Below are 26,452 nucleotides of genomic sequence, written 5' to 3' on the forward strand. Positions count from 1 at the left end.
ACAATGGATAGGTCATCCAAACAAAGAATCAATAAGGAAACATTGGACTTGAGCTATATGTTACACCAAATAGACCTAACAGACATATATAGAATATTCCACACAATAGCAGAATACACATTATTCTGAAGTATATACACAACGTTCTCCAGGATAAGTCATATGTTTTGTCACAAAAAGATTCAAACTTTTAAGAATACTGAAATGATATCAAGTATCTTTGCCAAAGAAACACATGAAACTCTAAATCAATAATGGAATGTTGGCATATTCACAAATATATAGAATTTGAATGACATCTTCCTGACCCTCCAATAGGTCATTGGCAAAATTGAAAGGAAAATTAAATGATACTTACAAACAAACATGAAAACACAGCATAGTAAAATGTGTAAGGTGCAGAAAAGGAGTTCTGTAAGGGAAGTAAATATATAAACATAAATGCCTATATGAATTAGATCTCAAATAAATAACAAAACTTCAAACTTTATACCTCAGAGAACTAGAAAATGAAGTAACTAAACTAAAGATATTATGAGAGAGGAAATAAGGAGTATTCAAAAAAGAAAAAAATATCAACTAAGGAAACAATATTAAGCATCAACAATGTTAAGAGTTGATATTTGAAACAATAAACAAAATTGATAGAAGTTTACATAGAGAAATATGAAAGTAAATAAATTCAAAATGAAGAAGAAACATTGTACTATGACAAAAAAAATGTACTATGAATCAAGTGTGAACAATTGTACCAACAATTTGGATCACCTAGAAGAAATGAACCTATTTGTAGATACTTGCAACCCACCAGGACTGAATTATAAATACAAAATTCTCAAAAGACTAATAACGAACAAGGAGTTTGAATAGTTATTAAAAAATCCTATATGAAAGAAAAATCCCAGGATCTGACAACTTTACTGTTAAGTTTTAAAAACATTTAAAAATTAATGTGAACTGGATGAACCCAACTAACATGTGTAACTATAAAGCTCTAATAAATAAATTAGCACAAATCCTTTTCATGTCCCTCCAAAAAACTGAGGAGTAGTAATCACTTCCAAATTCATTTATGAGGCCAACAATATCTTGACACCAAAGTCACACAAGTATATTATGAGAAAATAATAAACTAATATACCTGATGAATATCCCTGGTGAATAGAGAAGCCAAAACTGTCAGTATAAGATGAATTCAACAGTACATTTAAGGACTCATAAGACTTGCTCATCTGTGATTTATTTCTGGGACTCAAAGATGGTTCAATAAATACCAGTCATGAAATACTATACATTATATTAACAGAATAAATTTAATAATCAATATTTTCTGAATAAATGGAAAAAAGCAACATCATTGTACAATAAAAACTTTAAAAAGTTAGACATAGAAGGAGTCACTTCATCACAATAAAAGGCATATACAAGTTGAATAATCCTAACCCAAAAATCCAAAATCTGAAATGCTAAAACTTCCTAAACTTTCTAGATAATAATGCCAAAAGTGGAAAATTCCAAACCATGATATTTTGCCCAATGCACAAAAATCATTTACAGTATGCATATAATTATCTTTGGAATATATTCATGTAGTTAATATGAAAAAGAAGTAAATTTTGTGTTTAGGATCAGGTCCTACCCCAATGTATCATTCTGTATATATAAATACTTCAAAATAAAAAAAAAAATGTGGTCCTAAGCATTTTGAATTAGGGATATTCAACTTGCATTAGCAGTCTACAATTGATATCATACTAATTGTAAGAAGGTAAATACACCTTAAAGCACAGCTGGAGAGGCTGATGAGTGTTGCTCCGTTATACAAGAAAGGGGTGGTGCTAGAGGTCAAAGTCAGTAGCTACCATCCTTTGGAGGGTGTCCTGAACCTGTCCACTGAAACCATTCTGCTCTCCAGAACCTCTTGGTTTGTGATGGGAAGGGAAGCTTTCAAGATCTCTGAAAGGTCTTCATGACCTTTCATCCACTGTGTTGGTCATTTCTACTCATATGAAACTCAATACAACACTCATCAAATCACACACTTGGTTTCTTAGACTGGAAATGCTCCTTCATTTCCTACCACACAGCAATGCTGAGAAGATTTCAACTATTTAGATATCAACATTTTAAGATTCATATGAAAATGAGATCATGTGAAACTATCTTTGTATGCATGGCATACACTTGACCTAATGATCATCAATTCCCTTCTTCTAGTCACAACTGACATAATTTCATTCATTTTTATGATTAGATAGCATTTTATTGGTTTTCACTATAAAGAAACAATGAATGTTTGATGAAATAATATGTTTAACTCGCTTTAAATATACAATGTATGTAAGTATTAAGTACTACTTGGTGCACTATCGTAATGTACAACCACTACGTATTTTGGGGCAGCTAAAAAATTACAGTTAAAAAATGAATATGAAACTGTAAAACAAATGAGAATTAAGGAATCCTCCAAGAATTATGGACACCATTAAAGGAACAACTCTTTTAAATTTTCAGGATTTTTGAGAGTTAAAAGAAAGGAAACGGCATAAAAAAGGTAATTAATTAAATAATGACTAAAATTGAAGGATGGTATGTAGAGACAAGAGGCTCAAAGGCCCCAAATAAATTTGATGGAAAAAGTCCTCACAGTGGCATATTCTTGTCAAAATATTAAATGTTGAAGACAAAGAATTCTAAAACTAGTAACAGAAAAGTATCAAGTTACATATATGGGAGGAGATTTCTCAGCCAGCACTTTACAGGTCAGGAAGGAATAGGAAGATATATTCAAAGTGAAAAAAATACCAAACAAGAATACTGTACCCAAGGCTATCCTATATAAATGAAGAAGAAAAGACTTTCCTGAATAAGCAAAACCTGAGGGAATTCAGGAGCACCATATTGCCTTCCAAAAGATCTCTTAAGAAAGTTCTACAACTGAAGCAAAACAACACTATCTGCCCTCATACAAACATGAAAATGTATGAACCCACTAGAAGAACAAATACATGATGTGGAGATGAATCAAACCTTTTCAATACACAGAACCATGAAATGACAACATAGACAAGAAAGGAGAAAATAACAAAGGAACAAGCAGGAGAAAATTAAATGTCAAGATTAAGTCTTTGCTTACACATAATAAATATAAATATTTACTTCTTCTCTTGAAAGATATAGAGAGAATTAATGGAAGGAAAAGCAAGCCCCAATGACATACTGCCTACAAGAAACTCACTGTATCAGTAAATACACACTCAAAGCAAAAGATTGGGTGGGGGGGAAATACTCCAAGGAAATAGAAACTAAAAGGGAGTGGGAGTAGTTATACTTATATCTGAGAGAAGGAACATTAAGACAAAAAATGTAAAAAGATACAAAGAAGATCGCTATATAATGACTAAGGAATCAATTCAACAAGAAGATATAACTATTGCAAGTGCACATGCTCCTAAGGCTAGTATACACAACTTGATAAAACATATATGATCAGACCACCAAAGAGAAAGAAGATCAACATAGTAAGAGCAGAAGACTTCAACACCTCATTTTCAATGGGCAGATTATCCACACAAAAACAATAAGAAATAAAAGTTAAACTAAACCATAGATTGAATGGATCTAAAAGACTTTTCAGAACACTGCATCCAGTAGGTGCAGAACATATATTCTTCTCATCAGCACATGGATCATTCTCAACATCAGATCATATATTAGCGCCCCAAACCCCCAATTCTCAACAAATTAAAAAAATCAAAATGGCATAATTTACTTTTCCCGACCATAGAATACTACTACTAAAATCAACAAGAAATGAAACTTTAGAAATTTAACAAATACATGAGACAACTAAACAACATGCTCTTGGACAGTGGGTCAGTGAAGAAATCAAGAAGAAAAAAAATATCTTGTAACAAATGAAAACACAACACACCAAAATTATGTCATATGCTATGGAACAACACTTAGGTAATAAAGAGTTTGGGTGTAACTCAAGGATACAGCATAAACCTAAATTGCACAATGCCCTGGGTCTTATCCCCAATAACACACACACACACCAGAAAGAAATAAGGGGAAAAGAAAAGAAAAAAGAAAAGAAGAGTTATATAGGATCCAGCAGAAGTAATATGAAAAGGCAAGTCCATAGCAATTAGTGCCAACCTCAAAAGGAGAAAACTTTGAAATAAACATCATAATCATGCACCTCAAGAACCTAGAAAAGCACACACACACAAACCCACAAAAGCACACATACACAAACCTTAAACCTCATCTCATTAGGAGAAAAATAATAATGATCAGAGCAGCATAAAGTATATAGAGAAAAACGTATACAAAAGATCAATGAAAGAAAGAGTTGGAAGTTTTTCTTTTTTTGAAGTTGAACAAAATTGAAATAACTTTAGTTTTATCAAGAATTAAAAAGGCACAAAAAACTGAAGACAGGAGAAATGAGACATGACAAATGATACCACAGAAATACAAATACTCAGTCATTAAGGACTTTTATGAATAGTCGTTCATACTAGTGCCAACAAATTGCAAAATCAAAAAGAAATGGATAAACTTTAGACCTCTGTTACCTACTGAAATTGAACCATGGAGGCATGGAAACTCTGAACAAACCAATAGTGAGTTATGAGATTGAATCAGTAATAAAATTCTCCCAATAAAGACAGATTAGGAAAGAAAAACTTCACTGCAAATTCTATCAAACTTGAAGAGAAATTCTCAAACTATTAAAAGATTAAAGAGCACAAAATTTTCAAAACTCATTCTATGAAGCCAGCGTTACCTTCGTACCAAAAAGTAGACAAGGACATAGTAAAATAGGAGACTATAGTCCCACATACCTGATGAACATGGATAAAAAAATTTCTCAATAAAATACCAGCACATGACATCTAACTGTACATCAAAAACATCATTTGTCCCAGGGATGGTTCAACATATGCAAATAAACATAATTCATCACATCAACAGAAGTAAGAATAAAAATTATATGAACATCTCAGAACATGAAGAGAAAACATTTGATAAAATTCAATATTGTCTTATGATTAAAAACTGAATAAATGAGGTATGCAAGGAATGTAACTCAATATAATAAAGTGTGTATATGCCAATCCCACATTAGACATCATAGTGACTGAGGAAAAACTGAAAACATTTTTCCAAGATCTGGATTAGGGTGAAGAGGTTTAATTTTACCACTCTGATTTGACATAGTATTGGGAGTCATAGCCAGAGCAATTAGGAAAGAAACAGCAATGAATGTATACAAATTAAAAAGGAGAAAGTCAAATTATCCCTGTTTTCCTGTAACCAATTCTAAATGTAGAATTTAATCTATAAAGTAAACATGTTCTAGAAACTACTAGTTTCTCTAATCTAAAAACTACTAGGAGAAACCTAATGGCAACACTTCAAGAGGGCAATATAGATAATAATTTTTATATGACCTCACAAACACAGAAAACTAAATAAAAAATTGATAAATGGGATCTTAATCAAACCAAGAAACTTTTGCACAGAAAAGGAAATAAACAACAGAGTGAAGAGACTAACCAACAGATTTTACCTACAGAATTTAAGAATTTATAAACAAATTCAGTAAAGTCGCAGGATACAAATTCTGTGTACACATGTCAGAAGCATTTGTATATAAAAATACTAACTTGCTGAGAAAGAAGTCCTGGAAAGCAATTTCTTTCATATTAGCTACAAATAAAATAAAATAAAACAAGTAAGAGTAAATGTAAACAAATTAGTGAAATAACTCCATACTTAAAGTATAAAACACTAGGGGGGAAATTGAAGTAAACACACACAAAGAATAAAAATATCTCCCATTCTCAAGGATTAAAAGAACTAATATTCTTAAATGTTAGAATCCAAAGCAATGTACATGCCACCCAAAGCAGTGCATTCTCCTTCAAAATATCAATAGTATTCTTCATAAACCTAGGAAAACCATTCTAAAATTCATATGGAAGCACAAAAGACTTGCACATTGATAGACTTGAGCAAAAACATCAAAGCTAAAGGCATCACTTTACCTGATCTCAAGACTTACTATGGGGCTGTGGTAGCCAAGACAGCATCTACTGGCATAGAAACAGACACAGACCAATGGACCAGATTATAAATCTCAGAAATAAATCCACGTATCTAACATCAACAGATTCTCAATATGGGTGCCAATAACTTAATTTGCATATGAAGAACTTTTATAATTTAGTTTTCCTTTTGTTGGTATTGCTGTTGTTGTTTTCAGCTAGCATCCTTAGCTGGTGTTGCTGCTTAGGATATGTAGAGAGAGTAGTCAGCATAGTGCAGTGATGAGCATGCAGGGTTGCCTCTTGGCCAACTCCTCCTAAGAGGATGCCCTCAAGGTCCAGTATCAGGTTCTGAGGGATATCAGGCAGGGCAAGTTTGGCAGTGTGAGACAGGCCTGACACATCGTGGCGGGGACAGAGGTGACTGTGAAAGTCCTGTGGAAGGGTGAGCAGGACTTGACTTTAAACATGTCTGAGGTGGAAATAACAAAGTCCATGGAGCACCCCAATGTGATCCAGTTGTTTCAGATTATCAAAAGGACTGGACACATCTACATCATGATGGCGCATGCAGGTGGTGGTCAGTTGCTGCACCGCATCCCAGAGGTGGTGGGCCCATAGCAAGAGGAGGAGGCCCAGAGAATTATCAGGCAGATCAAAGGGCTGTGCCGATGTGCTCAGGGGGTCCACGTGTACCAGTGGAATGTTAGTTGGGCCCTCCGACAACTGTCCAGAACTGGTCGGCACAGAACAGGCTGAAGAAGAATTTCAAGTTTCCTTTAGCCTGGAAACGGTGCAGCCCTTGTTGAAAGTTTTCAACTCAGAAGCTGGGTACTGTGTCAGGTGTCCATTGTCTGCCCTACATCCATGCTGACCCTTCTATTTGTGGTGCAGCAGTGTAGCCCTCATCTCCATGCCTTGGGGCCCCTTGGGGACTCATTGCTGGAGTCCATGGCCATGATGCAGACAAAGGTGGCTGGAGATGTCAGAATCCCCACACTGAACTCCAGGTAGGAAAGGCACCCAGGCGAGTGAGATGGGGTGGGGTCGGCCCTGGAGGGCAAGCCTGGGAGACCAGGAATGGTGCTGAGTGGCTAGCTGTCCCCACAGTCAGTGCCAGGTCCTGCTGGTCCCCACCGATTGTGGCCAGAACTGGTGCAGAGTTGAAAGGCACATGGAGAAGCAGAGCTACTTCTTCTGTGCAACCCAGGCATCCTCAGCCAAGTCACCCATGGGAGTCACAGGAGGGCTGAGTCTGGAGTAGCTGGAACAGTACCCATTCACAGAATCTGGTAAATGTCTCTGGTTACTTGGTCATGTTATCTGTCCAGTGTTTGACACTGTACCTGGTAAGAAATATATGCCTAATGTCTGTAGTTACTATAACTGGTCATGGTATCTACTTATTGTCTCTGTTTACTGTACCTGGACACGTTACTGTCTAATGTGTAATGTGTGCTCTTTTTACAGGTGTGAACTCAGAAGACAAGAGTTCCAGGATCCGACAAACTTCCACCAAGGTGTCTAAGAAATCCTATGAAGACAGGCAGTGCATAGCATGAAAAGAATCTGTGAAGATAACCCATAAGAGGGTGATGGTGAGAAGCTGAGAGTGAAAGTCAAGTCACAGTGGAGAACACCTGAAGGTAGGATGCCAGGAATCAAAATGTCTGCTGAGGAAAGGTCCATGTAATGTGTCTTATTGTAATAGATCCTAGTATGTAGGCACTATCTCTGTTGACTCTTCCTGGTCATGGTATCTGCTTGATACCTAAGTTTATTGTACCTGGTCAAGTATTTGCATAAAGATTCTGGTTACAGTATCTAGTGACAATATATGGGTAGAATTTTGCTTATTGTATTTGGTCTCAGCATCTGACTAATGTCTCAGGTTATTGTACCTTGTCACAGTGACTAATTATTATCTCTGTTTACTGTATGTTGCCACAGTATCTGATTTTATAACTGGTCACAATATTTGACTGAAGTCTCTGGCTACCATTCCTTGTCATCATATCTGGGTGTTATCTGTGTTTACTATATCTGGTCACAGTACCTGGCTAATGTTGCTGATTATTATAACTGGTCAGAATATCTAGCTAATGTTTCTGGTTATTGTAGCTGGTCATGGTATGTAGCTAAGTTCTGTGGTTATTGTACTGGGTTATGGTATCTGACTCATGACTCTATGGATCAGGCATCAGGATGCTGTCTCTATTTGATGTACCATGGGATCTGGCTAATGTCTCTGGTTACTGTACCTCCTGACTATACCTAGGTATTGTCTCAGTTTCCTGTACCTGATCACAATGTCAGGCTTAATTCTCTGGTTATTGTACATTGTCATAGAAGTTGTTAATGTCTCTGATTCCTCTAATTGGTCACAGTATCCGGGTAATAACTCTTTTAGCTATGTCTGGTCTTGGTATCTGATCAGTGTTCTGAATACTGTATGGTGTCAGGGTATCTGGGTATAGTCTGTGTATACCCTACCTAGTCTTGGTATCTGGTTAATGTCTCTGGTTACTAGTCCAGTATCTGGCTAATGTCTGTGGTTCATGTACCTGGTCACAGTAAGTGGTTAATTTCTCTGATTTATGTCCTTGATCACCAAATCTGGCTAAATAGAGTCTCTGGTTATTGTACCTTGTCAAGGAGGTTGCTAATGGCTTTGGTTTCTGAACTTGTTGCTGTGTCTGGCTAATGTCTCTGGTTACTCCTCCTGGTCATCTTATGTAGGTAATGACTCTGGTTACTGTACCTAAATTCTTGGTCAGTTTTTTTGTTGCTGTGACTAAAAACATCTGACCACAACAATTATAGAGGAGGATAAGTTTCTGTGGGGGACCATTGGTTTCAGGGATCTGAAAGGCCATAGGAGGAGGTCAGTTCCATTCCTCAGGGACTGAGATAAAGGAGAACATCATGGTGGGAGAGGGTGTTGGAGGGAAGCATCTCATATCTCATTGATTAGGAAGCAGACAGAGAGAGTCTCCACTTTCCAAATACAAAATGTATACCCCAATGCCATGCCCCAATTCCAGTCTCCTCCAATCACACCCTATAATGTTAGTTTGCACTCACTTAATCCCACCAAGGAGTACATCACTAATTAGGCTAAGACTCTCACAACCCAATCATTTCTCCTCTGAACCTTCTTGTATTGTCTTACATGTGAGTTGGGGGGACACCTCATATCCAACCATCACACCTAGATATGGTATTTTTCAGGTCACAGTGTCTGTAAAATGTCTCTGGATACTGTACCCAGGTCATAGTATTTGAATATTTTTTTCTGGTTACTGTTTCTGATCACAGTATCTGGCTAAGGTCTCCAATTACTCTACCCAGTCATGGTATCTGGGTAATGTCTCAAGTTAGTGTACTTTGTCACAATATATGATTAATGTCTGATGACTATATCTGATCACAGTAACTGGATATTTTTCTGTGTGCTATACTTATTCAAAGTGTCTGTTCCATTTCTCTGCACAATATACTTGGTCATGGTGTCTGACCAACATCTCTGGTGACAGTAACTATACAGTGTATCTGGCTAATGTCTTTGTTTACTATGCCTGGTCAAAGGTTCTGGCTAATGTCTCTGTGAATGCCTCTGCTTATTGCAACCAGTGGAGGTACAAGGTATTGTTTCTGCTGACTGTTCCTACCCACAGAATCTGGTTAAGATCTCTGTTTACTGTACCTAGTCATCATGTTTGGCTCTCAACTCTAGTTACTGTATCTGATCACCATACCTCACAAATATTTCAGATTACTATACCTGTTCAGGATATCTGGCCAATGTGTCTATATCCTGGACCTTTTCATGCTATGTGGCTAATGACACTGTTTACTATCCTTGGATACAGTGTCTGGGTAATAACTGTTTACTGGTTCTCTGTCTCTTCCTAAAGTCTCAGCTACTGAACCTGGTCATGGTATCTTGCTAATGTCTCTGGATAATATATATAGTCATGGTGTCTGATTAATACTTTTGCTTACTGTAGCTCCACATGTCATTAGTTTTTATCTCTGGTTACTATACCTGGCCATGGTATCTGGCCAGTACCTCTGCTTATTGTAATAGGCTGAGTTGTGAAGTATTGTATCTGCTTACTGTTCCTGGCCATAGAATCTTCATTTACTTTACCTTGTTATAGCACCCGGTTATTGTGTCTGTTTAGTGTACCTGGAGCTGGTATTAGGGTGTTGTCTCTATATAATGTATCTAATCACAGTATTAGGGTAATGCCTTTGGTTACTGTACTGTGTCATGGTATCTAGATATTATCTTTGGAGGAACCAAAGATAATATTGGTTCCTCCAAGATAATATCAGGATGATATGTCTGGTTACAATACCTGGACATGACATCTGGCTAATATCTCTGTGTACTGTACCTTGCACAGTATCTGGGTATTGTCTCTGTTTAGTGTACTTGGGTATGGTGTCTATATATTTTTTCTGGTCACTGTTTATGGTTATCCAATGTGGTTAATATCTGTAGTTCCTGTACCTGGTCATGGTATCTGGGTAATGTCTCTGATTATTGTATCTTGTCACAGTATATGGTTACTGACTCATCATGGTATCTGGGTATTGTTCTGTGTACTGTACTTTTTCAATATGTCTGGATATGTTTCTGTATACTGTACTTTGTCACTATCCCTACCTAATGCCTCTGGTTACTGTACCTACTCATGTATTTGCCTAATGTCTGTGCTTATTGTCACTGGTCACAGTCTCTGCTTAACGACTATGCTTATTGTAACACATTGATGTACAAGGTAGGAGACATGAGGTATTGTCTCTGCTTGCTGTCTCTTCCCAGAGAATCTGGCTAAGGTCTCTGTTTACTATACCTAGCAACAGTATCTACGTATTTTCTATGTTTTCTCTATTTGAACATGGTATTTGTGTATGTTTCTGAGTATTGTAAAGGTCACAGTCGAGGATTACTTCTCAGGTTACTGTACCATGTCACAATATCAGAGTATTATTTTTTTTACTGTCCTTGATTATTTACCCCTATTGGTTTGTGCCTCTGGCAAAATAGAACAAGATGGCAGAGGGCAACTACTGTAGAAATGATTACCTCATTGTGGCCAGGAAGCAGAGAGGGAGGAAAGAATGACGTCTGTGGTAAATGACACAATGTACCCACAAGGGCATTCCCCCAATGATCTTTATCCTTCAACCACAAGTAACTTCTGAAGTTTCTACCCATCCCAATAGTCCATTGAGGGATAGATCCATTATCAGTCTCATAATCTATTCATGAGGTCAGAACCCTTCTTTTCCTGTCTTCTGCTCAAGGCCTAATCTCTGAGCTATGCTGGTATGGGTACCAAGTCCTCCATTTGTGGGCTTATGGGAGATATGTAAGATTCATAGCATAACATTCTGCCCACAGCCCCCAAAATCATTGTCTACCAGACAATGTGAACTGTGTTTGATTATTTCCAAGAGATCCTGTAGTCAATAGTTCCAAAATGGCTCACATATCCAAGTTCAAATTTTCCACTGAAGACTCAAGGTAAACCAACGATTGCGTACTACCGCGACACACACATGCAGGGTAAGTGTCCTCATTGCCAAAGGAAGCAGTAGAAAAATGATAAAAAGGAATGGTTCAAAGAAAGACCTTCACAGGGTAAACATCAATTCCTCTAGGTTATGTCACAGGGTGACATGATGTCAGCACCAACCATCTTGTGCAAAAACTCAAAGAGCATGGAGAACCTAGTCATTGGACCAGAATCCCTGCACCTATTAAAAGTTTGCCCAGGGGCGGGCCAAGATGGCGGACTAGAGGGCGGCTGCATTTCACGTTGCTCCAGGACGCAAGATTCAGAAGAGGAGATAGTGAGAGACTTGGGACCAACTCAAAGCCGCCGGGTGAGTCTCTCCCATTGGGTAGACATCCCAGACGGGGAAGTAGCCCTGGAACGTAGGGAACTTTGTGAAGTAGAGTTGCTCGGTGAGATGCCCCTCCCCCCCACTGGAGCGGTAAACACGGACCACTGGGATCATCGTAGAGGAGGCGGCTCAGCACAGCGCTTGGACTCGGTGCACCCACTGGGGCTCTGGGCGGCTGCCTGAGGAGGAGCTTTGTGGAGAGCTGTGTGGACGCAGAACGACCACTTCTGAACACCGAGAGGTTGCCCGGAGGAAGAGGAGGAGCGCGGCGGGTTGCTTGACCTAGGAGTGACTGCATCAGAGTCACAGGCAGTTGCCAGAGGAGGAGCTGTGTGGCGAGCTGTTTGAACTCAGAACGACCGATCCAGAACACCGGTGGCCTGCCTGGAGGAAGAGAGCGGTGGGACGCTTGGTCTAGGAGTGACTGCATCAGAGTCACAGGTGGTTGCCAGAGGAGGAGGTGAGTGGTGAGTTGATTGGACTAAAAGCGACCACTCCTGAACACCGGTGGCCTGCCTGGAGGAGGAGTGCGGTGGGTAACTTGTTCTTGGAGCCACCAATCCTGAACACCCGGGGGGCTACCCCAAGGAGGAGGAGGAGGAACAGGGGGGGGGCACTTGGACTTGGAGTGACTGCCTAGGGCTATGGGCGGTTGGCAGGAGGAGGGGACTCGAAGTGAATTGCTTGGGCTCCTAGTGACTGCGTTGGAAACCGGGTGGCTGTCCAGAGGAGGAGGTGTGTGGCGGGTCTCTGGGTCTCGGAGCTATTGTATGGGGCTCCAGGTGGCGGCTCAGAGGAGGGGCTGCATAGCCAGGCGATATAAGATCAATGTTCATAAATCTAATGCATTTTTATACATAAGTGATGAATCTTCAGAAAGAGAAGTTAGGAAAAGTACCCCATTCACAATAGCATTAAAAAAAATAAAATACTTGGGAATCAATCTCACAGCAGAGGTGAAAGACCTCTACAATGAGAACTACAGAACACTAAAGAAAGAAATTAAAGAAAACCTTAGAAGATGGAAAGATCTCCCATGTTCCTGGATAGGCAGAATTAATATTGTCAAAATGGCCATACTGCCAAAAGTGCTATATAGATTCAATGCAATTCCAATTAAAATCCCAATGACGTACCTTACAGAAATAGAACAAGCAATCATGAAATTCATCTGGAAGAATAAGAAACCCAGAATAGTTAAAGCAATCCTTCGCAGGAAAAATGAAGCAGGGGTTATTGCAATACAAGAACTTCAACTATACTACAAAGCAATAGTAACAAAAACATCATGGTATTGGTACCAAATAGACAGGTAGATCAATGGTACAGAATAGAGGACACGGACACAAATCCAAATAAATATAATTTTCTCATACTAGACAAAGGGGTCAAAAATATGCAAGTGAGAAAAGATAGCCTCTTCAACAAATGGTGCTGGGAAAATTGGAAATCCATATGCAACAGAATGAAACTAAACCCATATCTCTCACAGTGCAGGAAACTAAACTCAAAATGGATTACGGACCTCGGAATCAGGCCAGAGACCCTGCATCTTATAGAAGAAAAAGTAGATCCAGAGCTTCAACATGTCGGCTTAGGACCAGACTTCCTCAACAGGACTCCCATAGCACAAGAAATAAAAGCAAGAATTAATAACTGGGATAGATTCAAACTAAAAAGCTTTCTCTCAGCAAAGGAAACTATCAGCAATGCGAAGAAAGAGCCTACAGAGTGGGAAAAAATCTTTGCCAATCATACTTCAGATAGAGCACTAATCTCCAGAATCTATAAAGAACTCAAAAAACTCAACACCAAGACTACAAATAACCCAATCGACAAATGGTCTAAGGAAATGAACAGACACTTCTCAGAAGAAGACCTACAAGCAATCAACCAACAAATGGAAAAATGTTCAACATCTCTAGTAATAAGAGAAATACAAATCAAAACCACCCTAAGATTCCATCTCACCCCAATTACAATGGTTATTATCAAGAATACAAGCAACAACAGGTGTTGGTGAGAATGTGGGGAGAAAGGTACACTCATACATTGCTGGTGGGGTTGCAAATTAGTGCAGCTACTCTGGAAAGCAGTATGGAGATTCCTTAGAATGGAACTACCATTTGACCCAGCTATCCCACTCCTTGGCCTATACTCAAAGGACTTACAATCAGCATACTACAGAGATACAGCCACATCAATGTTCATTGCTGCTCAATTCACCATAGCCAAATTGTGGAACCAACCTAGATGCCCTTCAGTTGATGAATGGATAAAGAAACGGTGGCATATATATACAATGGAATATTACTCAGCCATAAAGAATGATAAAATCACAGCATTTGCAGGCAAATGCATGAAATTGGAGAATATCATGCTAAGTGAGATAAGCCAATGTCAAAAAACCAAAGGAAGAATGATCTCGCTGATAAGTGGATGATGACACATAATGGGGCGTGGGAGGGGTTAGTGTTAGGGTTAGAGTTAGGGTTAGGGAGGGGGGCAAGAATGGGGGAAGGTAGGACTGTATAGATACTGTGCCCAGGTACAGTACCCTGAGACATTAGTCAGATATCATGGTCAGGTATTGTAACTTGACCTATCATCCAGACACCATGATCAGGTGGAGGAACCAAATATAATATCTAGATAACATGACACAGTACATTAACCAAAGGCGTACACCTAATATTGTGAGTAAATAGAGTATACAGAGAGAAAACCGTAATAACACCTCCTGGGACACAAAAAAGCCACAGTAACCTATGCTATAACAAGGTAAAGTAAATGAAGATTCTGTAGCCAGGAAGAGTAAGCAGAGACAATACTTCACAACTCAGCATGTTACAGTAAGAAGAGGTACTGGCCAGATAAGAAGGCCACAAATAGTAACCAGTGATAAAAACGAATGACATGTGGAACTACAGTAAGCAAAATATTAATAAGACACCATGACTAGATATATTACCCAGAGACATTAGCAAGATAACATGACCAGGTTCAGTAGCTGAGACTTTAGGAAGACACAGACAACCAGGAAACAGTCGTTACCCAGACACTATATCCAAGTAGAGTTACCAGTGTCATTAGCCAGATATCATGAAAAGGTCCAGGATACAGATACATTAGCCAGATATCCTGACCAGGTATAGTAGTCAGAAATATTCACCAGGTATGGTGACCAGATACAGTAACTAGAGACAGGAGCCAATAATGATAACTAGGTACATTAAACAGAGAACTTTGCCAGATTCTGTGGGTAGGAACAGTAAGCAGAAACAATACCTTGTACCTCCACCTGTGACAATAAGCAGAGGCATTCACAGAGACATTAGCCAGAACCTTTGACCAGGCATAGTAAACACAGACAATAGCCAGATATACTGTATAGCTACTGTCACTAGAGATGATGGTCAGATACCATGACTAAGTATATCATGCAGAGAGATGGGTCAGACATTTTGAATAAGTATAGCACACAGAAAAATATCCAGTTACTGTGATCAGATATAGTCTCCAGACATTAATCACATATTGTGACAAGGTACACTAACTAGAGACATTACCCAGATAGCATGACTGGGTAGAGTAATGGGAGACATTAGCTAGATACTGTGCTCAGAATCAATAACCATAGAAAATATTCAAATACTATGAACTGGGTACAGTAACCAGAGACATTTTCCAGACATTGTGACCAGTGTGTCACATGACTAGGTGTGATGGTTGGATATTTGATGGTGTCCCCCCAAAGTTCACATGTGAGACAATACAAGAAGGTTCAGAGGAGACATGATTGGGTTATGAGTGTCTTAGCCTAATCAGTGATGTACTCCTTGGTGGGATTAAGTGAGTGGCAAGTGACAGGATAGGGTGTAGCTGGAGAAGATTGGAATTGGGTGTGGCTTTGGGGTATAGATTTTGTATCTGGAGAGTGGAGACTCTCTCTGTCTGCTTCCTGATCACTGAGATATGAGATGCTTCCCTCCAACACTCTCTCCCACCATTATGTCCTCACTCATCTCAAGCCCAAAGAATGCAGCTGACCTTCTATGGCCTTCAGACCTCTGAAACCGTGAGTCCACACATAAACTTATCCTCCTCTATAATTGTTCTGCTCAGATCCTTTTAGTCACAGCTAGGAAAAAACTGACCAAGACATTAGGTATAGTAACCAGAGTCATTACCTACATAAGGTGACCAGGTACAGTAACAGAGACATTAGCTACACACAGCAACAAGTTCAGAAATCAAAGCCATTAGCAACCTCCTTGACAAGGTACAATAACCAGAGACTCAATTTAGCCAGATTTGGTGAACAAGTACATAAACCAGAGAAATTATGCACTTACTGTGACCAGGTACATGAACTACAGACATTAGCCAGATACTGTGACTTGTAACCAGAGACATTGACCAGATACCAAGACTTGCTAGAGTATACCAAGACAATACCCAGATACCATGACACAATACAGTAGTCAGAACATTGAGCAGATTCCAACACCAGACATAGTTAAAAGAGTCATTACCCAGATACTGTGACCAAATAGAGGAATCAGAGACATTAACAACTACTATGACAAAGTATGGTAACCAGAGAATGAAGTCTGTTATTGTGACCATGTACAGTAAACTGAGACAATACCTAGGTATAGTCAGGAGGTACTGTAGCCAGAGACATTAGCCAGATCCCATGGTGCATCAAATAGAGACAACATCCTAATGCCTGACCCTTCTCAGTCATGAGTCAGATACCATAACCCAGTACAATAATCACAGACCTTAGCTACATACCATGACTAGTTACAATAACCAGAAACATTAGAAAAATATTCTGACCAGTTATAATAATCAGAAATATTAGCCAGGTACTGTGACCAGATATAGTAAACACAGACAGTACCCAGATACAATGACAAGGAACAGGAGCCAGAGGCTTATTCAAATATTGTAACCAGTTACAAAACCAGATACTGTGGCCACATACAGTATACAGAGATAATAATTAATCACTCTGACAAGGTATAATAACCTGAGACATTAATCAGATGCTCTGACCAAATACAATAAAAAAAATTCTACCCATATATTGTCACTAGATACTGTAAACAGAGTCTTTATGCAGATACTTGACCAGGTACAGTGCACTGAGGTGTCAAGGCAGACACCATTTCCAGGAGAGTCAACAGAGTAGTGCCTATAAGTTGCTGCTCGCAGCAACAATTCCACGAGAATTTATCGTAGGCGGACTGGGAATGAACTAGTTCTATTTCTGGGCTGCTTTTTTGCTTGTTTGCTAGTTTATAGAAGAAGAGAGGCTTGCTTGCTTTTAGAGGTCCTATGCTTTCAGAGAGGCTATGCCTTCAGAGAGGCTACACTTTCAGAGGTGCTACGCTTTCAGAGGTGCGACACTTCCAGAGGTGCTACTTCTTAGAGGTTTGCTGCTTCTTCTTAGAGGTGAGTATTAGGGGTGCATCCAGAGATTCGTTCTAGAGGTGCATCTTAGTGGTGCGTCGTAAGTCCTATCAGAGGTGCTGCTTATCAGAGGTGCTTCCTATAGGTGCATTCTTAGTCCTGCGTCCTCCTCCCAGGTGAAGAGAATGTCTTATATACACTAAGGCAGCCAATCAGCTCAGGATTAAGTAGCACGATTGGAGCACGCACCACGGTACCAATCAAGAATGAGGAACACGTGTTGACCATGAGCACTGAGGAGACATCAACCAATCAGGCAAAAGGCCATGAGAGTTCACCCCATGTTAACACTAATTATGCACCTCCTCTTGACCCAACGCCAGCCACCATCTTAGAGCCACTTAAACATGTCTCTACATCTCCCCCTTTTTCTTTTTAAAAAGTGAAGAAAACTTTAATGGATGCGTGATAGCTACCGCTATTTCTGGATCCACTGTGCCTGTCTTAGGCGTCCACATGTCTTACTGACATTCTTACCCGTCATTGGATAATGAAGAAGCTTGATATTATTACCTTGGCTCCTGTCTTAGGTTGATATGTCAGCCACAGGAGACTTTCTCGTCTCTGACAACCAGCCATCCATTTGAGACAACCGAGCCTGAGGAGGTTTCTAAGGCAGCAAGTGCATTTTTTACAATGTTCTTGTATCCCTTTGTTGGCGTAGGTGCATCTTACACATGCAATAAAATGCTAACATAAACAGACACATGAATAAATCTAAGTTTACCGAAACTGGGGTCATGTCAACAATTGTTCTGGCTTGTTTTACTGAGGAAAAGATGAAAACCGTCTGAGTGGCTAAATTAGCTTATGAGGGGTTATGGGTTCAGACAATTCTAATTTGGGAATCACCTCAGCAATATAATTACTATCAGTAAAGAGATTCATTTGTTGCTCCTTAAACTTTACAAGGGCTATGACAGCTGCTTCCATTTCCACCAATTGAGCTGAATTTTGAGATGTAATCTGAATGATAGTATCTTGGTGAGTAACTACTGCAGCAGTACCATTAGAAGAAACATTCAGGGCCTTAGGTTTGTTGATAGCTGCTCCCTGACCCTTGTTAGGGCATTTTCTCTTTGCCGCTGTATATATCTGTGCATACACTCCAGGATCATCCTCTTTAAAGTTTTTCTAATGTTTGATGGTCTCTGTCTATTTTGGTCCTCAAATGAGGGCAGGTTCCATGAATTTTGGGGTACTTTGTATTAGACTGAATAAGATTTACCTCTCCCCTACCTTTTCCCCTTGTTCTTAAGTGTTCTGAGTAATTGTTTTCTAAGTCACTACCACTCAATTATTCCTCACTTTGTTCTCTTTCCCATTGTGGCACCTTGAGCATCCTTTCCTCTATAACCCTGGGCTTATTTTTGCTAGAGTTTGAATATATGATCGTGCAGTGTTTTCCTTCACTGTTGTGTCTTTTGTGACCTTAGTCATTCGGGTCTTTGGCTACATTTATTTGCTTCCAAGAAATGAGAGCACACATATAATTCAAAGATAGAATTTATAATTAAGAGGGAATAAGGGTCTAAATAGTTGAAAACTTCTCAGCATTGCTGTGTGGCAGGAAATGAAGGAGCTTTTCCAGTCAAGGAAACCAAGTGTGTGATAGGGTGACTATTGTATTGAGTTTCATATGAATAGAAATGACCAACACAGTGGATGAAATGTCCTGAAGACCTTTCAGAGATCTTGAAAACGTTCCCTCCCATCACAAACCAAGAGGTTTTGGAGAGCAGAATGGTTTCAGTGGACAGGCTCAGGACACCCTCCAAAGGATGGTGACTGCTGACTTCGACCTCTAGCACCACCCCTTTTTTTGTACAATGGAGCAACACTTATCAGCCTCTCCAGCTGTGGTTTAAGGTATATTTACCTTCTTACAATTAGTATGATATCAATTGTAGACTGCTAATGCAAGTTGAATATCCCTAATTCCAAATGCTTAGGACCACAATTATTTGTTTTATTTTGAAGTATTTATATATACAGAATGATACATTGGGGTAGGACCTGATCCTAAACACAAAATTTACTTGATTTACATATTCACTACATAAATATATTCCAAAGATAATTATATGCATACTCCAAATGATTTTGTGCATTGGACAAAATATCATGGTGCGGAATTTCCACTTTTGGCATTATTATCTAGAACATTTAGGAAGTTTTAGCATTTCAGATTTTGGATATTTGGGTTAGGATTATCCAACTTGTATATGCCCTTTATTCTCTTGAAGCAACTCCTTCTATGTCAAATTTTTTAAAGATTTTTATTGTAAAATGATGTTGCTTTTATCCATTTATTCAGATAATAATGATTTTTAATTTTTTCTGTTAATATAATGTATAGTATTTAATGACTGGTATTTATTGAACAATCTTTGAGTCTCAGAAATAAATCACATGTGGAGATTCCTTAGAAAACTTGGAATGGAACCACCATTTGACCCAGCTATCCCACTCCTTGGCCTATACCCAAAGGACTTAAAATTAGCATATTACAGAGATACAGCCACATCAATGTTCATAGCTGCTCAGTTCACAATAGCTAGATTGTGGAACCAACCTAGATGTCCTTCAATTGATGAATGGATAAAGAAACAGTGGTATATATATACAATGGAATATTACTCAGCCATAAAGAATGATAAAATTATGGCATTTGCAGGCAAATGGATGAAACTGGAGAATATCATGCTAAGTGAGATAAGCCAATCTCAAAAAACCAAAGGAAGAATGATATCGCTAATAAGTGGATGATGACACATAATGGGGGGTGGGAGGGATTAGTGTTGGGGTTGGAGTTGGGTTTAGGGAGGGGGGCAGGAATGGAGGAAGGAAGGACTGTATAGAGGGAGGGGAGGTGTGGGATGGGTGGGGGGAAGGGAAAAAATGGCAGAATGAATCAAACAACATTACCCTATGTAAATTTATGATTACACAAATGGTATGCCTTTACGCCATGTACAGACAGAGAAACAACATGTATCCCATTTGTTTACAATTAAAAAAAAAAAGAAAGAAATCACAGATGAGCAAGTCTTATAAGCCCTTAAATGTACTGTTGAATTCATCTTTATTGACAGTTTTTGCTTCTCTATTATTCACCAGGGATATTCATCAGGTATAATAGTTTATTATTTTCTCATAATATACTTATGTAGCTTTGATGTCAAGATAATGTTGGCCTCATAATTGAATTTGGAAGTGATTACTACTCCTCAGTATTTTGGAGGGACATGAAAAGGATACATGCTAATTTTTTTTATTAGAGCTTTATAGTTACACATGGTATTTGGGTTTATCCAGGTCACATTGATTTTTAAATGTTTTGTAAAACCAGTAAAGTTATCAGATCCTGGGATTTTTCTTTCATATAGGATTTTTTAATAACTGATTCAAACTCCTTGTTCATTATTAGTCTCTTGAGAATTTTGCATTTTTAATTCAGTCTTGGTAGGTTGCAAGGGTCTACAAATAGGTTCATTTCTTCTAGGTGATCCAAATTGTTGGTATAATTGTTCACACTGGATTCATAGTACATTGTATTTTTGTGTCATTAGCTGAATGTTTCTTCTTCATTTTGAATTTATTTACTTTAATATTTATCTAGCTAACTTTTATCAATTTTGTTTATTGTTTCAAATATCAACTCTTAACATTGTTGATGCTTAATATTATTACCCTAGTTGCTATTTTTTTCTTTTTCAGTACTTTTTATTTCCTCTCTCATAATATCTTTAGTTACTTCTTCATTTTCTAGTTCTTTGAGGTATAAAGTTTGAAACTTTGTTATTTATTTGTGATCTAATTCATATAGGCATTTATAGTTATATATCTACTTCCTTTACAGAACTCCTTTTCTGCACATTATAAATTTTAGTATGCTGTATTTTGATTTGTGTAAGTATCATTTAATTTTCCTTTCAATTTTGCCAATGACCTATTGGAAGGTCAGGAAGATGTTATTCAAATTCTCTATATTTGTGAATATGCCAACATTCAGTTATTGATTTAGAGTTTCATGTGTTTCTTTGGCAAAGATACTTGATATCATTTCAGTATTCTTAAATACTTGAAACATTTTTGTGACATAACATATGACTTATCCTGGATAATGCTGTGTATGCACTACAGAACAATGTGTATTCTGCTATTGTGTGGAATACTCTATATATGTCTGTTAGGTCTATTTGGTAACATATAGCTCAAGTCCAATGTTTCCTTATTGAATTTTTGTTTGGATGACCTATCCATTGTTAAAGATGGAGTACTGAAGCACCCTCCTATTATTATTTTGCAGTCTATTTCTCCCTTAAGTACTATAAATATAAATACACACACACACACACACGCACATGCACACATACTCTCAAGGAACTGACCCATTTATTACCACATAATGACCATCTTTTATGTGTTTCTTATAGTGTTTGGCTGAAATTCTTCTGTGTAATAGAAGTGTAACTATCCCTACTGCCTTTTGGTTTCTGTTGCATGGACTGCCTTACTGTCTTTTTCCTGCCCTATTTTATTTTGTCCTGAATGTTTGTGTCCCCCAAAATGTCACTGTTTCGTTCCTAGTGACCACAGTGAGCATATTAGTAGGTGAAGTCTTTTGAGGTGAATAGGTCATGGGGTTCCTTCCTCAATAATGGATACATTGCCCTTAAAAGGAAAGGCTAGAGTACTTCTTTGACCCTTCCACCTAGTTAGAATGCAGTGAGAAGGTACCATTTGCAAAGCAGAGAATAAGCCCTCCTGGGACACCAAGTTAACTGGTGCCTTGATCTTGGGCATTTCAGTCCCATTAACTGTATGAAAAGGTGTGTCTTTTTAAAGTAAGTCACACTGAATAAATTAGATTTATTTGTTATAGTGGCCCATTGGGAATGAGTTAAGTATATTCACAAGTGTTAACATTAAACACAAAGATTACTTGCTTATTGTAACCAATTCCCTTGAAATTGAGAAATCTGCCTCAACTCAGTCAATTTGTCTAAATCAGGATCTGAAAGAAGAAGAAAGTATTTAATATAAGCCATGTGATTTTTTGCAATATGAAGTAACCATTTGTCACATTAAATTTTTGTGTATTTTTATCTTTATTTTCATCCTAAACATTATACCTTTTAAAAATCAAAGATGTTTCTATTCAAAAGTGATTTTAACTAAATAGTGGAATCTGAAATGTAAAGACATAAAAATTACACTTCAAAATCTTGTTACTGAAATTTTTAAGCTAGAAAAGCATTTCTATAACAAAAAATTCATTAAAGCACTATTTGACATTGAGATCATTGCCAATGAGGTCTGTATTTCTACACATGATCACCTTGCTTTTTAGACATCATTATCTTAAAATATCTTATTCTTAAGGTTCAATACTGATTATATTAAAGATTGAAAATTTTACAATATAGATAAGTTCTGATACTCTTCAACTTATAGTGGGGTTACCTCCTGATTAACTCATGATAAATTGAAATTATTTTAAGTTGAACATGTATTTAATATCCCCAACCTCTCCTATATCATAGCTTAGCAGAAGAGTACTCTGTAGATATTGACTGCTTACTTTGTTGATCACAAGCCCAATTGGATGCTGTTAAATATTTGTAACCAATAACATAAAAGTAGTATACCATGAATTTCTAGCATTAGAAAAAGATTAAAATACAGTTTCTACTCAATACATATCACTTTCATACTACAGTGCAAAAAAATCACAAGTTAAACCACTATAACTTAGGGATTGTCTCTTTAAAGGAATTACAACTTAATCCTCTTTCTATAAACACAAATGTAGTTTTTACTGATTGTATGGCATTTTCTGCCAATCCTTTTTTCCATAGTTATACAGTTACAGTTATGATAGTTACATATCCAATTAAACTTGTATTCCTCTTTGTGATTTGTTTACATTTTTAAATGGACTAGATTCATGTATTTTGGAAGCTCAGATGTCATCTTTTTTACATTTGTTTATTGACTGATAAGTAATAATCAGTAATTGCTTATATTTTTTTACTAACATAAGGCATGACTTATTTGGTTTTTACATGTTTCTGAATTACATAATTTTGAAGATGGAGAGTGTATCTTTCCATGCACTGTGAAACAAAGTCTCAGAGAACCTCAAAAGTTATGTAGAAAATTTTAGAGTTTGGAGAATGATGGATACAGACAAACATGGAAGTAATTGCATTTAATTTCTTGCCATAGATGTTTTATGAACAGGATGCAACCAGTTTGCCAAATTTGAATGCAATGCTTTTAAGATGTGGGCCTGTGGTCTCTGAGATTCTAAATACGTCAGCACATATCAACACAAATTCTGATTTATGAATAAAAATGAGTTAAACAATACTTAAAAATAAAATTAAAACTAGATTAAATAATAAAAATTCTGAATTTAAGTGTATGTTCTAATGATATTAATAATGGAACCTATTATTTTTTTGTGCAACGAGGATACTCCATGTGACCATCAATACACTTTGTACGAAATAGTTGATTTGCTAATGGACGATATCCATATTTACATCTAAATTCAACTGAATCTCCTGACATAGAATAAAGTTTTTGCTCTTCTTTCCACCTGAAGCTTATGTTGTGTCTTTCCAAGATTTCTTCTGATATTACACATGCATCTGAAAGAAAGAAATGAACATGAAATATTAAGTAAGAGGAGTCTTTTATCAAGACTTTGGGATGTTCAAGTAGAATGCTTTTTAATGTTTCAGAAATTCTTCCTGAAAACTCTTTCTGAACAAATTTTTTGTGAATACCAGATAGATTTAAATAAATTTAAAATGGAAAATGATGTAAAAATTAGGTGGTTAATATGTGATAATTATATTTTATTATCAACTGAAAAGATTAATTACCATATTAAGAGCTCGGCATTTTAGAGTGTAAAATCATCATGGCACGATGGCTGATTTTTTTCTTTTTGGATGGGAGAGTGAAACCAGGGACACTTTACCACTGAGCTACATCAATAGTCCTAGTGTTTTTTTTATTATTTTTGTTATTATTATCATTACTATTTTGAGATAGGTACTCACTAAATTGCTAAGCCTGGCCTCACACTTGGGATCATCCTGCCTCAGCCTCCCACGTTTCTGGTTTTTCTTTAATTAAAATCTTGGTCAAATGCTACAAAGTTTCAGTTATAAAAATGTATAAGAGAGGGTGTCTCACATACACAAGCAGTAGAAAAGATTAATGAAAACAAAATTTGGTATCAGAAAAGGTAAGAAAGATGAATACACCTTTAATAAGACAAACCAAGACAAAAAAAGGGATAACTCAAACAAAATAAGAAATGAAAAAGAAGACATTATAACCAGTACCACAGAAATATGAGGGATCATTAGGGATTATTAAGATGAAATACATGCTAACAAATTGAAAAATGTGAAGAAATTCATAAATTTTTAGACACAGAGGTTCTGTTAAAATTAAACCATAGAAAGATACAAACCAGAAGAGATCAATAATGAACAATGAGATTGAATCAGTAATAAAATAGTTTAGGAAAGTTTAGATGTCTTTACTGATTGATTTTTTAAACTCTTTAAGGAAGAACTTATTCCATTTCTTTTAAAGTTACTGTAAGGGCGGATTTAAGTGACTGCATGGGGGGAAGCTGGATACCTGGCAACCCACTGCAAACATGGGGGGGCATCAGGCTGCCCGCATGCACCAAAGAACAACCACTCAGATGCAGGCAGATAAACTTCATAGTGTCTTGCAACTGCCCATCAATCAACGGAATCCCCAGCCAACCCTTGGGGGACACTAAACCCTCATGCTTTTCCCCACCTATTCTGGCCTGTAAAGACTCTGGGCAGCCGGGGTCATATGTGGTTTTCTCTAGATTTCTACCCTGACCTGTATCCGGGAGGACTGGAAATTTCAACCAAAAGCCAATTTCCAATAAAGCTTGGTTTGGTCGCTTTGGTACAACTCCTGTTTGGCCACCTGCCCCCGGGGCTTAGTTATTGCAAAGAATTGAAATAGGGAATCCTTCCCAACTCATTCTCTGTGGTACTCTGGTAGCATCACAGATAAGAACACAAGATAAAAGAAACTGTAGACTAATAATCATCATGGACAGAGATGAAAAATTTCTCAACAAAATATGAGCAAATTTGGTTCAAGAGAGAATCATAAAGATTGTTCACCATAAACAAATTGGTTCCATCCCAGGGATGCAAGGATGGTTCAACATATGCAGATCAATAAACATAATACATGTCATTAACAGAATGAAGGATACAAATCATGTGATTAACAGATACAGAAAGTGCTCGAAAAAATTCAACATCACTTCCTGATAAAAGCCCTGAACAAATAGTGTCTGGAAAGATTATACCTCAGCATCATAAAGGCTATATATCACATAGTCAAAGGCAATACACTGAAGTGAGAAAAGTTGAAAACATTTCCTCAAAGATCAGGAACAAGGGTGTTCATTCTCCCAGCACTTATTCAATATAGTACTAGAAATTTTAATCAGAAAAGTGAAAGAAGAGAAAGAAAGAACAAACAAATTGGAAGGAGAGAAGCCAAATTATTCGTGTCTGCAGATCATATGCTCAAATATATAGGAAAACCTAAAGACTCCACCAAAAGATTCTTAGAATGGATAAAGTCAGTAAGGTGCAAGATAACAAAATCAACACAGAAATACCAGTGAGAATTTTATACACCAATAATGAATTTGCTGAGAAACAAATCATAAAAACAATCCCATTCACAAATCTGTACAACAAACAAACAAATACAACAAAGAACAAAAGACCACTACCACACACTGATGAAAGAAATTGAAAATGATACAAAATAAATAAAGAGATTTCCCATGTTCAAGGACTGGAAGAATTTGTGTTGTTAATATTTCCATAATACCTTAAGCAATTTACATATTAAAAGCGATCCTACTTAAAATACAAATGATATTCTTCACA

General features: G+C 37.4%; 1 protein-coding gene across 3 annotated transcripts in view; it reads right to left on the reverse strand.

Annotated features, from left to right (window-relative positions):
• Positions 1–22,320: 22,320 nt before the first annotated feature.
• The window catches only part of LOC124962142 (complement factor H-like), a 96,508-nt gene continuing 92,376 nt past the window's right edge, over positions 22,321–26,452 (reverse strand). Inside the window, exons 22-23 of one of the 3 annotated variants that reach the window (XR_007104431.1) lie at positions 22,604–24,127; positions 22,324–22,485 (exon numbers count right to left, since the gene is read on the reverse strand). Coding sequence is in view for 2 of the 3 variants with exons in the window: in XM_047521308.1 (XP_047377264.1) it covers positions 23,928–24,127 (200 nt within the window). In the remaining variant the exon portion in view is untranslated. Of the gene's footprint in view, positions 24,128–26,452 lie in introns of all 3 variants that reach the window. The other 2 variants (XM_047521308.1, XM_047521307.1) reach the window with 2 other exon arrangements.

The sequence above is a fragment of the Sciurus carolinensis genome, chromosome 12, assembly GCF_902686445.1.
Source record: "Sciurus carolinensis chromosome 12, mSciCar1.2, whole genome shotgun sequence".
NCBI lineage: Eukaryota > Metazoa > Chordata > Mammalia > Rodentia > Sciuridae > Sciurus > Sciurus carolinensis.